This window comes from Castanea sativa, chromosome 8 (assembly GCF_040712315.1).
Source record: "Castanea sativa cultivar Marrone di Chiusa Pesio chromosome 8, ASM4071231v1".
Taxonomy (NCBI): domain Eukaryota; kingdom Viridiplantae; phylum Streptophyta; class Magnoliopsida; order Fagales; family Fagaceae; genus Castanea; species Castanea sativa.
In genome coordinates this window covers 30458223-30473398 of record NC_134020.1, presented here as the reverse complement: position 1 = coordinate 30473398, position 15176 = coordinate 30458223, and the positions used below count along the sequence as shown (strand labels likewise).

At 32.7% G+C, this 15176-nt stretch overlaps 2 protein-coding genes across 2 annotated transcripts; both read left to right on the top strand.

The window, feature by feature from the left end:
- The first annotated feature begins 1701 nt into the window (after window positions 1-1701).
- Window positions 1702-3600, top strand: LOC142605690 (uncharacterized). Its single transcript, XM_075777119.1, has 3 exons — window positions 1702-2073; window positions 2606-2746; window positions 3297-3600. Exons 1-3 carry the CDS (start codon window positions 1882-1884, stop codon window positions 3438-3440), a joined length of 477 nt encoding a protein of 158 aa, XP_075633234.1. The 5' UTR covers window positions 1702-1881; the 3' UTR covers window positions 3441-3600.
- A 5396-nt stretch (window positions 3601-8996) lies between these two features.
- LOC142606733 (uncharacterized) lies at window positions 8997-14520 on the top strand. The gene is made up of 3 exons (XM_075778071.1): window positions 8997-9393; window positions 13448-13588; window positions 14175-14520. Exons 1-3 carry the CDS (start codon window positions 9202-9204, stop codon window positions 14316-14318), a joined length of 477 nt encoding a protein of 158 aa, XP_075634186.1. The 5' UTR covers window positions 8997-9201; the 3' UTR covers window positions 14319-14520.
- The last annotated feature ends 656 nt before the right edge of the window (window positions 14521-15176 follow it).

The following is a 15176-nucleotide window of genomic DNA, read 5'->3' as shown; positions in this document are numbered from 1 at the left end:
AATCAATCATTCTCTTACTTACTAAAAATGTGTTGTAATAGAATCTTGGACCAAAAATACAAACACCCAAAAAATAAAAAAACATTTTCAGCAAAACACCAGCAATGTGTTCAGCACTTGACACCTGGCTAAAAGTGTTATAACTAGCCATTTAAAAGAGTTATAACACTTTTAGCACACCACGGCTCTTTTGAACTCCATTCTCACTTTGAAATCCAATTCTTTTGCTGCCCATAAACACATCTCAATACTCTTCTCCACCTCTCTTATAAGCACATCTCATGGAAGGCATAAACTTCTAATATTAAAGCACTTCTCCTAATAGGCACCAAGATCTCATATCAAAGCCCTTCTCATGGAAAGCACAAATCTATCTTACGCAAAGCCCTTCTCTTAAAAGGCACAAATACTTCATACAAAAGCCCTTCTCATGGAATGCAACACTATTTATAACTTCATAACAACTAAAAGAGCATTGTCAAAAGGGAAACTCATTTAAGTGCATGATAAGAGAGCCAAGCTTAACCAATCTCTACACACAGCTTGAGATACTCTATTTCCCTCCAGTTGCACCCATTTTTCCCCTTTAATTTGGAAGTTATTATGACAAACTGCCTCTCCACCGCTGGAGTCATTCTGCTGGAATGCTATCAACTCACCGATGCTGTATAGCTAGAGTTACAAACCATACAAAGATAAGTGACTCTGCTTCCATATCTTTAAATTTACATCATTGAGTATATGATTGCTTCACCTTTTACATCTTGCTTTATTTCAACTACTATAATAACTATCAATCAAAACTATTATATCAAACGCATATTATATATTTATTCAACTATTATCATGATTCTTAAACTTTAGCTTTAATGGTTTTGTAAGCTTAAAAGTATGCCGGTAGCCATTAGGCGACGTGACTCAATGTTGAGTTTCGAATGCAACTCCCGAAACACAACTTGGGCCTAGCAAGGTTGTCCCTCTAGCGGACAACTCGTGACCGAGTAACTGAAAAAAGGCTCGAGCACTCATTTAAGAGGGTAAATGAATGGTGACCCTTCTTATTTATGTATGGGTATTTAAGGATGCAATAAAGAATTATGACTTACTAGCATATTTTAAGGAGTAATTTATAGTCTATGACACATGACATCACATAATCTGATGTTTACTAATTGCGATTTGCCATGCATGATGCACCAGACGCTTTATGCATGCCAAATGACGAAATTTAGACATTGTCTTAAGCTTACTTTTTCTTTTTTTGGTTGAATGTCTTATCTTATCCTTCTATTACTTTCAAATCCACTTTGCAACAACCTCATCCTAAGATTAGTTGTCTTCGAGAGTGGATGACGACCTACCAATTAGAGGCAATCGAGTGGTTGACCTAATTTCACAATGATCATGCTGGATGGATAATAATAACATGACCTTTAGTGTGAATTTATCAACTTCACACGAAGTAACGGTAAGAATAATATCATATATATATATAACCAGAATCTTCACGAAACTATCTATGTGGACCCTTTCAAAAATACTCTTATCATAATTTTCATAATAACCCACAAAACGTGGGTGTAAACGCAATCCAAACTCAGTTATAATCATAACACTTCAAATGTCAAAACTATTGATAATATAATAAAATAAAAATAATGTGCATATCTTATAATCACTATCGTACATAAATGATTTGTTGAGGACCCAACGTATTATGTACATTAAACGGTCTGGATTTCATTCAAGTAATAGGTTGCACGAAGTCAGTGGCCGTACCGTATAATTCCTCCTCGCATCGTAATCTGCTTTTTCTCGCGAAAAGTCGGACAGAGAATGAATAGACACAGTCGCTATAGCTAGAATTGGAAACCTGAAAAAATGGAAAAGACTAGAGAGTTTCTGGAACTGAGTTCGGAAGAATCGGAGAGCGTGTCGCGACTCCCCATCCACCCTCACCGAGTCGGCCACGAACCGAGTTTCTACGAGGACTTTGCCCTCCGAGGAATCCGAGTCGACCGAGTCGAACCCGGCTTAGTGTCCTGTACTTTCAAAGTCCCTCGTCGCCTCACTGTAAGATAATCTCAACTCTCAACCCGCTTAATTTTGCTGAAAGACTTTCTCATTTTACATGTTTGTAAATAATTGAAAATAATCTGTGTGTTATGTTATGCATTTATATGTTTATATTTTGTTGGAAAATTGGATTATTCAAGAGCTTAGTTATGATCTGAGAGAATAAGAATATGCCCTTTTTTTTTTGTGGATCAGAAACTAGATTATTGAAATTAATCATTTGTACTAATTTTGGCCTCAATTTACACTGATTTTGATTAATTAGCCACCGTCCAAAAGCATATGCGGTTAAAATGGTAAATTTAATTATTTAACCAATAACTATGTTTAACATGTGAGATTTTAATTTTTTTTAATTTTAAATAAGACGCAGAATGGAGACGGGGTTGAACTTATGACCACCGGAATGATAAATTACGAATTTTACTAAAAGTTTAAACTATTAGGAAATGGAGAGTTTAATTATTTATCCAATTCTAAAATTTTGTTTAGAAATGAAAAATTCTTTATTTGGGATTGGTATTTGCAGGATAGGACTGGAAAGTTGGCTTCAGGTGCAATTGCAAACCTTGTTGATGAAGTTGGTGGTGCTGTTGTCCATGTCGAGGGTCTCCCCATGAATGTTTCAGTGGACATGTCAATCTCATTTCTTTCAACCGCGAAGCTTGATGTAAGCTAGCTAGCATTTTAAAACATCTTCAAGTGTTTGACATGGTTTTGGGTTGATTTATATGTCTTTTAATTAGATTGTGCATGTGTAGTCTTGAACCAATCTTTTGATTTATTATGTTTAGTGAGCAATCAGTTAAAAAAAATAACCTCTAACATGAATTATTAAACTTGTACCTTGAAATTTTATATTACACATTATTTTCTAAATTCTTCATGGGAGAGCAAGGCAATGTCACTGAGTCACAAGGCTCTTGGCATATTAGCAATGCATTTTAATTGACTAGAAGTATTCTTAAAATTTGATCTAGAATATAGTCCCTAGGTGTTGGCATTCAATTCTCAAGTAGTCGACCTATTACTATGAAGTACAAATTGAATAATTTGGCAATCGTATTGGCTCCTCTAGTGTTTTAGTTACATGTTCTGTTGGAAGAGGAAAAACACATGAGTAAAATAAGCAGGCTTTTAGTTTCATATTGTGTGCATCTTTGCAGCTTATGGCTTGAGATTTGCTTTTGCAATTGATCTCCCTGTATGGCATATTGCAGGATGAGTTAGAGCTTACCTCAAGGGTTTTAGGACGAAAAGGTGGTTACTCTGGAACAGTCGTGCTTATAAAGAACAAAGCAACAGGGGAGCTTATTGCTGAAGGTCGGCATTCATTGTTTGGTAAACATGCCAGCAAACTCTAATCTCTGGATCCATTCACAGTAGTGTTATGAAAGTTGATACATGTGCATGTTCTAAATTCCATTAGACACTGGTTTTCTTGTTGTAGTTGAGTAATGTATCTTCATTTTTCAGTTGAAAGACGAATAACTATTCTGATAGCTGAAGGATATATTTTATCTATTTTAGACCCTTTTTTTTGGGGGGGAAGGGGGGATTGGACTGGTTTAGTTGATATTTAGTATATGATTGTTAATTATTTAATTATCTGGACTATAAATTTATAATAGTAGCGAAGATCTGAATATTGGAAGCTGCATAGACGATAAATATAAAAATTGGCTGGCCTTATGACATGAAAAAGAGATACCCAATATTAGAATTTGTAATCCATAATGAAGTGTGAGTGAGACGAATAAGACATCATAGCTGGTTTATTGTTCATGCAAAAACTACTGCCCTCTGTCATGTTCGTTGAAATGCAGTTCTACTTCCACAACAATGTGCTGCAACCAGTTATCTTAAAGGAGTCAATGGGTTGTACTTCTTTGAGGTTCTAAGTATTTTAATTTTTACTCTTTTGAAGTACAAGTGGTATGAATGCCGTATGAAAAGCTTCGAAATAACCTTCTGTGGACTAGGGTGAATTATTTGAATTCGGGTTAAGAAAATGTGGTTCAATAATGTCCCAATTAAGAGGATTTTCAATGCTCGAATGGAGGAAATGTAAATAACAACTAAAGATAGAAGCAAATAACTTAAGTTCTAGTTTATCAAAAAAATTAAAAAATAACTTAAGTTCTAAGTTAACAATTTCTAGGAACAGTTCTAATCTAATGTCGCTGAATCCCAAGCAGTTAAGTTAATCCTGATTACACTAAATTTGACTACAAGCAGATCTAAGCAGCCTTCAAAGCATTAACACTCACTAAATACTAAACAGTTCAAACTCAAAGAACACTAAAAAGACTAACAACAACAACTAAAAATTTGCATTAAACTAAGATAAACCTGATTAAACTTAATAGCAAGTTTACAAGAAAGTTTTTACAGGCATGAACGCCTTATATGAAACTAAGAGAACCTCCTAAGAAACTAAAAATATTAAAACGATCTCTGTTTAGATTAGTTCTCTAGGATGTGTCTTTCTTGAGAATGAAGCCTCTATTTATACTTGAGATTCGCAATTGTCAATGGTTGTACTTTTCCTCTCTATTTCAAAAAAACTGTCCATTTTATGGTCCAATATGTTCTAGATCTAAGTAACAATATATGACACATCTTTTCAAATTTTAAATGATATGGCAAATTGTACACTTTTAAATTTGTATAATCTAATCCATACCAAAAAATTGATGAAATGGGCAAGATTCGAAATGGAGGTGATCTTTTTCCCCCTTCCTTTGGACTTGTATGACACTCGTTGTAATATTTCATATTTTGGAAAAGTCGCCACCATGCAACTTTTCTTTTTTTTGTGCACCAATGACTGCCACGAGAACTTGCAAATTTGCCCTATGTACTTGTTCTTGTATCTTTACAAATGTAATCCCTTTGTGGCGCTACTTGTCATGCGGTTAATTGATAACTTAGTAAATTTAAACAATGCCAACACCTCTGTGGTCACTCTCTTCTTTCTTCCTCAAGGAGAGAAACCTCTCTCTCTCTCTCTCTCTCTCTCTCTATATATATATATATATATATATATACATTTGACTTTTGGTTGACCTTATAATACTGTACCACATAAGTTTTTAAAGCCTTAAAATTACAATTTCACACATCATTATTCTAATATATTTTTAATCAAATTTAAATTTTATTCTATATTTGAACTCTCCATTAGAATCTTAGTATATTATATTTTCTTCCAATAGTAAAATATATAGTTTCATATACAAATACAATCATAATAAATGTTTAATGCTAGAATATTGGATTTCATATATAGCATTATAGGGATTACATTTGTAAAGATACAAACAATGTTATTAATTCCGTTTCGAACCCTGTTTCGGTTTGTTTAATAGAACAAAATATTTCAATACTGGCCAATTTTAGCGTACCATTTTAGGATGTTTCTGCGTACCAATATATATATCCCACTTTTATAAAAAAAAAAATTTCTGAATAATTTTATAATTCTTTTTGCATGAATTAAGCTAATTTTCACAGAATTTCATAATTATTAATAATTTATTTTAATAAATTAATGACTCAATTGTGTGATAAAGAAACTAGAGAGCTCTATGCCTACACAAAGTAGACTCTCTATTCAATGTACTCTAGTAGGCAGTAGGTATTAATAACCCTCCATCAAAAAAAAAAAAAAAACAAGAACCAATCAGAACTTTACCAAACCATAGCCATTATATTTTTCAAAAATAACATGAAGACTCGTACTCTTAGGGAATGTTTGGTACATGTATTAAAAAATATGTATTTTGTTATTTGAAAACATATGTAAAAATACGTGTGTGTGAAAAAATATATAAAAAAGTGTATAATGTTATTTAAAAACTGAAAATGTATATTTGAGTGAGTGAACCAAACACCCCCTTAGCTCTTTGAAGGTTTGACGTGAGGACAATCAATTTGAAGATTTGACAAAACATGAAGACAATCAAGTGAAACAATGCAGTGAAGAAAGAAAATAAAGCAAAAAAATAAAAGGGAAAAAGCAGAAAAGCATAGATCAGGTATGCAGATGAAGGTTGCTGAAGACAGTGCCATTGTTGTTATTTTCCTCTCTCCTCTTAATTTCTTTTTGGATTGTGATTATTACCTAGTGAACTTAAAGCTTTAGCTCCTATCAAAATAGAAGCCTTAGATGTGTGAATGGATTTGTGAACATCTAATTTGAGATGTAGTGAGTGTTTAGATTTCACTAAAAAACCCATACGTTTGCGTTTGCATTTTATTTAGTGGGTTCCGTGCACTATTTATGGGACCCACAAATACGGAATTCAACAATTTTAACTTTTAAAATTGGGTCTCACGGCACTATTCACACATTTAAAAATTATTTTGCTACAGTGTTTTCGGTTTTTAGTTTTCAGCAATAAGCGGTATCCAAATAGACCCATTTCGCCTGAAACTGGCTGAAATTGACTGGAATGGCCGAAACAGACCAAAATTTGACCCAAGGTGGAATGGATGGTACTAACGCTCCGGATTGCACACCAGCACGAAAAATTCCGGCCATTTCGGCTAAAACAGAATGGAATAAATGACATTGGATACAAGAACAACCTATTTGGATTGCACGAGTTGCAAAAGACTAGCTATGTTTTATCGATTCGATTGCATAAATGATCCAACTAAACAACCAAATTGGTTTAGGTATTGATTCAACAAGTTATTGGTATGAACAATTGGACTAGGCCTGGTTTATAACTATTGTCTCAACTCTCAAGCTTTGTGGATTATTAGGAAATAGAAATTGAACCCACAAATTAGGATGTCATGAAGTGAGTCCAAATTTTTGTACCACTTTCCTTGCTCCATTTTATGTGGTACAAATAAAAATATGACACATGTTGAACTATTTAATTAAATGTTAAATTTATGTCAATTTCACCACCATCACCCACCCTTAACGGTGTCAAATTCGTTGACACCATCAACACTTCCAATCATGGCCAACCATCACCGTCAAACCCTATGGTACATGGAATAGCAAGAGATGACATAATTGACAAGAAAAGAGAGCTGAGGAATGAGTTTAGTCTTATTGCAAATAAGAAAATGTATAAATTTATTAAATAGTTGGATAAATGTTATGTTTTCATTTGTGGAGCATAAAATAGAGTAAGAAAAGTATTATAGAAAATTTGGATACGCAATGAAGCATCCTATACTAATAATTTCAGTTTCAAAATAAGCAGCAACCAGGTTGGCTTGAGATATGTAAGGAATGACGAGAGGAATTAATAAATAACTTAGACTACTAGTCTAGGAGTTCTAGGTCCATTCATGTTAAGTAATTAGTGGTACTAGTTAGAGTCACAAAACATCGTTATTTATCTGTCAAATAACAATGATAATATGATAATCAATTTCTTGTTGTTTTGCTAAAACTTTTGACTAATTTTAGCACCACAATCTAATTATTTTACATGATATATTGTGACTAGATATGAGTTATTTTTACATAAATTTGCCATTTTTTTATTATAAAGTTTTAATTTATAGTGTTCGTTCTTAGTGATAGCTCTTTTATTGTCAGACCAAAATAATAATCGGTTTTTAGTGTAAACGGGGATTGAATCCTAAATCTCTTATTTAATTATCAAAGATTTTACCAATTGAGCTAACTGGAACCCACAAATCTACTACTTTTTCTTGAATGTTAGACTCACGTAACACTACCCCTCCACAATCAAAATCAGACGCGTTGAGAGCATCTCCAATAGACTAGCTATATCTATTTTTTTGGAGAGAAAACCCCATTGTTCACACTCCAACAGACTCTCTAAACACAAAACTTTTCCCTTTTTTTTTTTTTTGAAATTGCTACAGTGCTTATTTAGATATAGAAAACACTGTAGCAACTCCATATGAAATTTTCTACTTAAAAAAATTATACAACTCAATAAAAAACAATTCTTTCTCTCTCATCTCACAACAACTACAAATATTCACAATGGCTACAAACATTCACAACGGCTACAAACATTCACAACGACTACAAACACAACAATCATTTCTCTTAAACATCTCTAAACTTAAGCATAATCAAAATACAAACTCAAAAACACAATCTTAAAATTAATCAAATCATAACAATAAAAGCAAAAAAAAAAAAAAAAAAGAAGACAGAAGCCATCTGACCCATCCAGGCTGCATTGGGGAGGAAGACGAGTGGCGGCAGAGCGGAAGGCGCGGCATGGCATAGTGAACACCGATTCCGCGCCTACTTGTGTCCTTTGATCAACGGTGGAGCAAGCAATCGCTTGTTTTTTCTCTATTTCTTATCACTGCTAGATAGTGTTCTAGAATCAAGTAGAAATAGAAAAAGTAAAGAGAGAGAGAGAGAGAGAGAGAGAGAGAGAGAGAGTGAACTAGAAAAAGAAAAAGAAGGGTAGATAGAGATAAGAGTGGGATACGACTGTGGTGGAGAAAAAACCAAGAAAATAAAAAGAAAAATAAGAAAATAAGAAAGGAAAAATAATATAAAAAAAATGAAATGGCAATTAAGAAATGCTGCCATAATATTTTCACAATAAATTTTAAGTAATAGATTGTTATTAGCTAATATTGTTGAGTAAAAAAATAATTTCAGTGTTAGGTTCAAATTAGAACTAGTAACAACTTTCTACATAAGATTTTGATGTGATTCTTGTAAAAGTATTGTGAAAAATGTTGTGGATATAACACTTTTAATTAAAAAATATAATTATTGAGAATGAATATAGGAAGAATAAATTATGATAAAAAATGAATAAAAAAAATAATATTTAAATAAATAAAAAAATAAAAAATTTATTAAAAAATGTATTTTAAAAAAATAAATAGGTAAAAGTGAAATATTACTTTTTAAATAAAGCGTCGAAGATGCTCTACGACCATAAAGAAAAGAAAAAGGTTTTTCACGGTAGTGACCCGCGTGATCGGAAGGTCTAGGTGGATAAAAACAAAAGAACGGTCCAATTTTGTGTATCATTCAGTGCTGGGACCCTGTCCCTAGATTCTAATTGCGGTGTACCAATGAGAGGTCTAGAGAATGAAAGAGAGCTTGGAATTGGAAACCCAGAAAACAAAATAAAAACCAAATAAATAAAGATGGAGAAGGCTAAGGAGTTTCTAAAACTGAGTTCGGAAGAATCGGAGAGCGTGTCGCGACTCACCATCCATCCTCACCGAGCCGGCCAGGAATCGAGTTTCTACGAGGACTTTGCCGTCCGAGGCATCCGGGTTGACCGGGTCGAACCCGGCTTCGTGTCCTGTACTTTCAGGGTCCCTCCTCGCCTCACTGTAAGATATCATATCTCACAACTCAACTCATTTTGCTGAACCACTTTCATTTTATATTTTTTGCTTTTATTTAAATAATCCGTTTTTTTATTGCTAATCTTATAATCAGTTTGTTATGTTATATTCTTTTTTTTTTATTATTTCAACAAGCTTCGAGTCAAAACCCACTTTCACCCTTTTCTTTTCTGAACACTATTCTCTCTCTCTCACACACGGTGAGTTTTCTTTCTTTTTCTTCTTTCTCCCATCTTTCTTCACCGGTCAAGTTTTCTTCTTTCGCCCATTTCTTCACTGGAAAACTCCATAAACAAACCAAAAATCTTCACTTCAACACAAACCCATGTCAATCTAAGTCCATTTGGGTTGGATCTGGCGATGGCAGCAAGGCAGATGCGGCGGCGGCAGCAGCAAGGTAGATCTGGCCGCAGATCTCACTAATTTCCGTTGGGTTTTTCATGTGGGTTTCTGTTGGATTTTTCTAATGGGTTTTTCATTGGATTTAGTTTTTATTGATTTTGGTTTGGATTTGGAATTGGAATGGGGTTTTCGGCGGTTTGGGTTGCGGTGGTGATAGTTGGGTTGTGCTGAGTTGGTGGTTGGAAAATCTTCTTCTTTGTTGAGTTGCTGTGATCGTTGGGAAAGAGAGAAAGAGAGAAAGAGAGAGATGGAGAGAGAAAAAATAAAATAAAATAACAAATACACGATAATTTTTTTTGAAAAATCCCTTAGGGCATATGTTACTATGCACCCACTGATGTGGATTTAGCAACTCAAATTTTGGGCGCAATTTTCACAGTGCTATAAATGACTAATTTCTAGTTCTTTTACTGATTTTTAGTTTGTGAAAATTTATTTTACAGGTAACAAATCAAATTAAATAGTTTCAAAAATAACAATCTAAACTGGAAGTAAAAAAAAAAAAACAAAGAAAAAAAAGAGTAACAAATTGACCCATCAACCTATATTAAAACCCACATTAAATTTAGAGTCAAACTTTTCCCAAACATAAAGATGTTCTAGTTAATTTGTAAATTTTGTAACTGTAGTATTTAATTTGTTATTTTTAGAACAATAAGGACCTATTGAGTTATATCTTATAAACTATAGGCTTTCAAATGTTTTGTTTTTGTTTAATTATTATTTTGATCCCTAATGTTTTTGTTATGTGTCAAAATGGTCCCTAATATTTCAAATGTGTGATACTTTTTAGTCCATAACGTTTTGGTGTTATTTATTATCAGATTAAGACACCAATCGATTTTTGGTATAGGCGGGGATTGAATTTCAGATCTCTTATTCAACCATCATAAACTTTCCTAATTGAGCTACTTGGAACCAACAAATTCCTAACTTGATTGATAGAGAACATTTGAGATTGAATTACCAAGAATCAACTAAAGAGCACAAAGAGCGGATATTGTATAAGTGAGATTTTTGGGCAGTAAGTGGATGAGAAATTTTGGTGTTGCACGATTGCGATTGCGGTTGCGGTTGCAATTGTCAATTTTATTTTATTTTATTTTAGGTTCTAGTTAAGACCAAATGGGGATCCGTACTGAAGTTCCTAAAGCTTTTGCTTTCTTAAAATTTTACCATTGTGAATTTGTATCCGGCCACATATCAAATTCATATTTGATTTGTATTTTTTTTTTCTTATACAAGATAGAAATTCTACTTTAGCCTAATTTAAGTGTATTTATATGTAAAACTCCCTCCTAGAGACTTAAACTCCAGCCCTTACCCCCCACACTCCACAAGCGTTTATACTTGTAGAATGACTATTGTACTAAGGGTGTGTGATGGTTATAAAGTTTGGCTTCAACTACCAATGAGAAGAAGACATTAGTTATTGTCATATGCATTAATGACTCAATTAACCTAACTAGTCAAGTGAGTTATGTGCAATTTGATATGTAGTTGGTATTTCAAGTACTAGTTGTTCTTTGGAGCAATTTCAAATTTTGACTTTCCCTATTGTTGATTTTGACCTTCATTCCTTGGACAGACAAAGTTTGGCTCCTACTACCAATGAGAAGAAGACATTAGTTATTGTCATATGCATTCATGACTCACTTAACCCAACTAATCAAGTGAGTTATGTGCATTACATAAGACAGAATACATGTTATTTTCCTATTGGTGATTGAAGACAAACCTTTTTCTTGGACTATTTTTTTTTTCAACACTTTGTTTTTGATAATTTCTTGTCAGTAACATGTGTAATACATTGAAAAGTTTAACGTAATATGATTTTTTTTTCTTTTATTTTTTTGCCTAAATATGAATTTGATAATAATGTTAATTATTAATAGATATTTATAATGATTATATATATATATATATATATATATATATATATATATATATATGAAACTATATATTCTAGTATTATGCACATATTATTATTTTCTTTGTATATGAAATTTTATAGTCTATTATTTAAAGAAAATATGATGTAGCAAGATTCTAACAGAGAGTTTGAATATAAATTATAGATTTTACTAAAAAAACCATTGGATGAGTGATTTTTTCTTTCCTCTATTGTTACTCGACAAGATAAATCGATACAAAAAAGAGGGAAAGAAATGAAACTTAGGTCTTAGGATGGAAGAAATTTAAAGTGTTTTTTTGTGGTCTTGTCAATTTTTTTGAGATCCTAATTTCAGTGAGTTATTTTAAATAGGTTTTCATTTTCTAAAAATAAATAAATATATGAATGCCACATGTCATCCAATTCTTTTTATTTTTATTTTTAAATTAAGGCCACATGACATCCGTGGTGGTTTCAGGAATTTTGTTTAGGGTATTCCTTAAAAAGCATAAATTACACAATCTTATTTCTTTTTAGCATTTAAATAATTAGGTTTGATTCAATGTTATTAATTCTATTCCGTTCCAGCCATAACAGTCGGAAAATACCGTGCTAGTAAACAAACCAGAACAGTAACCCATCCTATTCCACTTCAGAAATTTTTTTTGGGTCATTCCGGTCTATTTTGGGCGTTTCAGAGTGTTTCAGTAAATACCAACCGAAATTCAAGATTCGGCCAGCATGAAGTTTGTGCTTAAAAAAGATTGTTCTTAAAACTAAAACAAATTTGCATTCTGGAAACTAAAAAACCATAAAAGAAAGAAAAAAAAAAGATGAAAGGAAAAGAAATGAAAAAGGTACCTGTACAGCTAAAAAAAAAAAATCGTATTGAGAAATTTGAGACTCAAAACTTGAGAAGAGGCACTGTCGCACTGATACTGGTAAAAGACACAGAAGTTACGAACAAAGAGGAAAGCAAAATGTAGATATAAAAGTGTAGATGAAGCTGTGATAAAATTTAAAAGCATGAAGTGTAAAAATCGAAGAGACAGAAGACGTGTGGTTAATAATAAATAAAAAAATAATTAAAAATGAGAAGTAAGTAATATGTTTTTGGTGAGGAAAAATAATACTGTAATAAAAAATAATAAAAAGTTGAAAATTGTGTTGTATTGGGCAGTGTGCTTAGTCAAAGTAATCAAGCTACTACCCAACCTGTAGTAGTTTGATTATAATTTTTTTTCTTTAGATTTTAGTTCAATTTTTATTTTAGTTTTTCCTTTTTGCTTGAAAGATCCCAATATATTGTTAAGTTGCTCAAATTATGGGCCAAAATTTAATTTTATTGGCATAAAAAAAATTCAGGGTGATCCCAAAATTTGTTTTAAAGGTAAATAAACATAAAATTTTAAATTATTATATATAATTTTTTTTTTCAAGTCAAGATGACCACCGTGGCCATAAGGTGGCGTGGGCACTACATGACATTCTACGTTGGATCAAAATTAATATTACTATTAGTCACGTCAATATTTTTCTTCTACAATCTAATAGTTGAGACTAGTTTGACATAATATCACAAGATTAGGAACTAAACATTTACTAAACCCATATGCTAGAGACCAAAATGGTAATTAAACATTTTTTTACCATTTTAAACGATTAGAATCAATAAAAAAAATTTCCCAAAAAAAAAATAAAATAAAAAATGAAAATTTTTTTGTATGGGATTGGTATTTGCAGGATAGGACCGGAAAGTTGGCTTCAGGTGCAATTGCAAATATTGTAGATATAGCTGGCGGTTGTATAGTCCATGTAGAGGGTCTCCCCATGAATGTTTCAGTGGACATATCGATCTCATTTCTTTCAACTGCGAGGCCTGATGTAAGCTAGCCTTCATTTTAAAACATCTTCCAGTGTTTAACATGTATTTGGTTGATTTATATATCTTTTAATTAGACTGTGCATGTGTTGTCATAAAACAATCTCTAGCTTTTCTTACAATTTGGTGAACAATCGTGAGAAAACCAGACAATAACAATGTTAATGAGCCAACATATATATACATTGCCTCAAATATGCATTCAAGCATGGAAACGGCTTGTGTGCAAGCATCAGTGTACTAAACATATTAAGATATGGACACGTGTCCATATCCTAACATGTTAAGTGCATTGATGCACTGGACACTGTCTCAACATTTAAGCATGTTCTTAAAAATTAAAATTTTGGTGTAGAATATGGTCCCTAGGTGCTGAACATTCAATTCTCAAGTATTCTACCTTTCAATATGAAGGACAAATTGAATAATTTGACAATCCTATGGGCTCTTCTAGTGTTGGAACTTGGAAGAGAAAAAACTAAAAAAAAGTAAATAGTAAGGCTTTTAGTTCACATTGGGAGCATTTTCGCAGCCTTTGGCTTGAGATTTGTGTTTTTGCAATTGATCTCCCTATATGGCAAATTGCAGGATGAGTTGGAAATTACCTCAAGGGCTTTAGGACAGAGAGGTGGTTACTTTGGAACAGTCGTGGTTATAAGGAACAAAACTACAGGGGAGATTATTGCTGAAGGGCGGCATTCATTGTTTGGTAAACATTACAGCAAACTCTAAGCTCTAGATCCGTTTCACATCAGTGTTATGAAAGTTGACAAATGTCTTAGTGTTTTTTTATGTCGTGGGCTAACATTGTCATTGTCTTATGTATTTAATAAAACATGGATTAGTTGGAGTGTATTTTAGTGACACAATAATAGATGGCGATCTTTTCTCATAAAAAAAATAATATAATAGATAGCGATTACTACATTGTAAATATTGAGTCATTTTAGTGCACCTTATAATTAATAGTATGAATTTTTATTTAACTATAGACAACCTTCAATTAGATTAATTAGATGAGTTTGCAATTTTAGTTCTCAAAATAAAAAGCCCAATCCTCTACTTGCTGAAGTATTGGGTTGGCCCATTAAAACCAAGACACTAATACTCTCTCACTTGTATATATACACCATTTTATTTTATTTTTGTCTAAGGTGTGACCCGAATGTGTGTGGCAATTGGCTGTTTGGGCCAATATGGAGAGAGGGTTGCAAGGGAAGAGTGTAACTAATTTTCCTCTCTCACACACACTCCATTCTCAATGTTATTGGAACTTGTGGACTTCTCTTATTCTAGTTTCTAATAATATTTCTTTATTTTGTTACAAATCTATGGTAGTTGTGGGGTGGGTTGGGACTTTGACTTAACTCTAGGGGAAAAGCTTGAGGGGTAAATTCGAGGAGTGTGCTCGGCCTAAGGTATGATTGCAGATGGAACGTCAGACTAACTAATAGAAACCAATTAGATTCACAACCATGGATCATAACCAAGGTAACCTCCTTGAACCTTCTTCTTGAGGTCATCAAGGTATCTTGGATAACAGCTTCTTTCCTTAGACATTACCATCCTCTTTCCACCTTTCTCTCAAGG

Excerpts from the sequence above, each read along its gene's own strand:
- LOC142605690 (XM_075777119.1), top strand. The coding sequence starts at position 1,882 with ATGGAAAAGACTAGAGAGTTTCTGGAACTGAGTTCGGAAGAATCGGAG. Across the intron at positions 2,074-2,605 it reads AAGTCCCTCGTCGCCTCACT|GATAGGACTGGAAAGTTGGC; the intron begins GTAAGATAATCT and ends TGGTATTTGCAG. Across the intron at positions 2,747-3,296 it reads TTTCAACCGCGAAGCTTGAT|GATGAGTTAGAGCTTACCTC; the intron begins GTAAGCTAGCTA and ends GGCATATTGCAG.
- LOC142606733 (XM_075778071.1), top strand. The coding sequence starts at position 9,202 with ATGGAGAAGGCTAAGGAGTTTCTAAAACTGAGTTCGGAAGAATCGGAG. Across the intron at positions 9,394-13,447 it reads GGGTCCCTCCTCGCCTCACT|GATAGGACCGGAAAGTTGGC; the intron begins GTAAGATATCAT and ends TGGTATTTGCAG. Across the intron at positions 13,589-14,174 it reads TTTCAACTGCGAGGCCTGAT|GATGAGTTGGAAATTACCTC; the intron begins GTAAGCTAGCCT and ends GGCAAATTGCAG.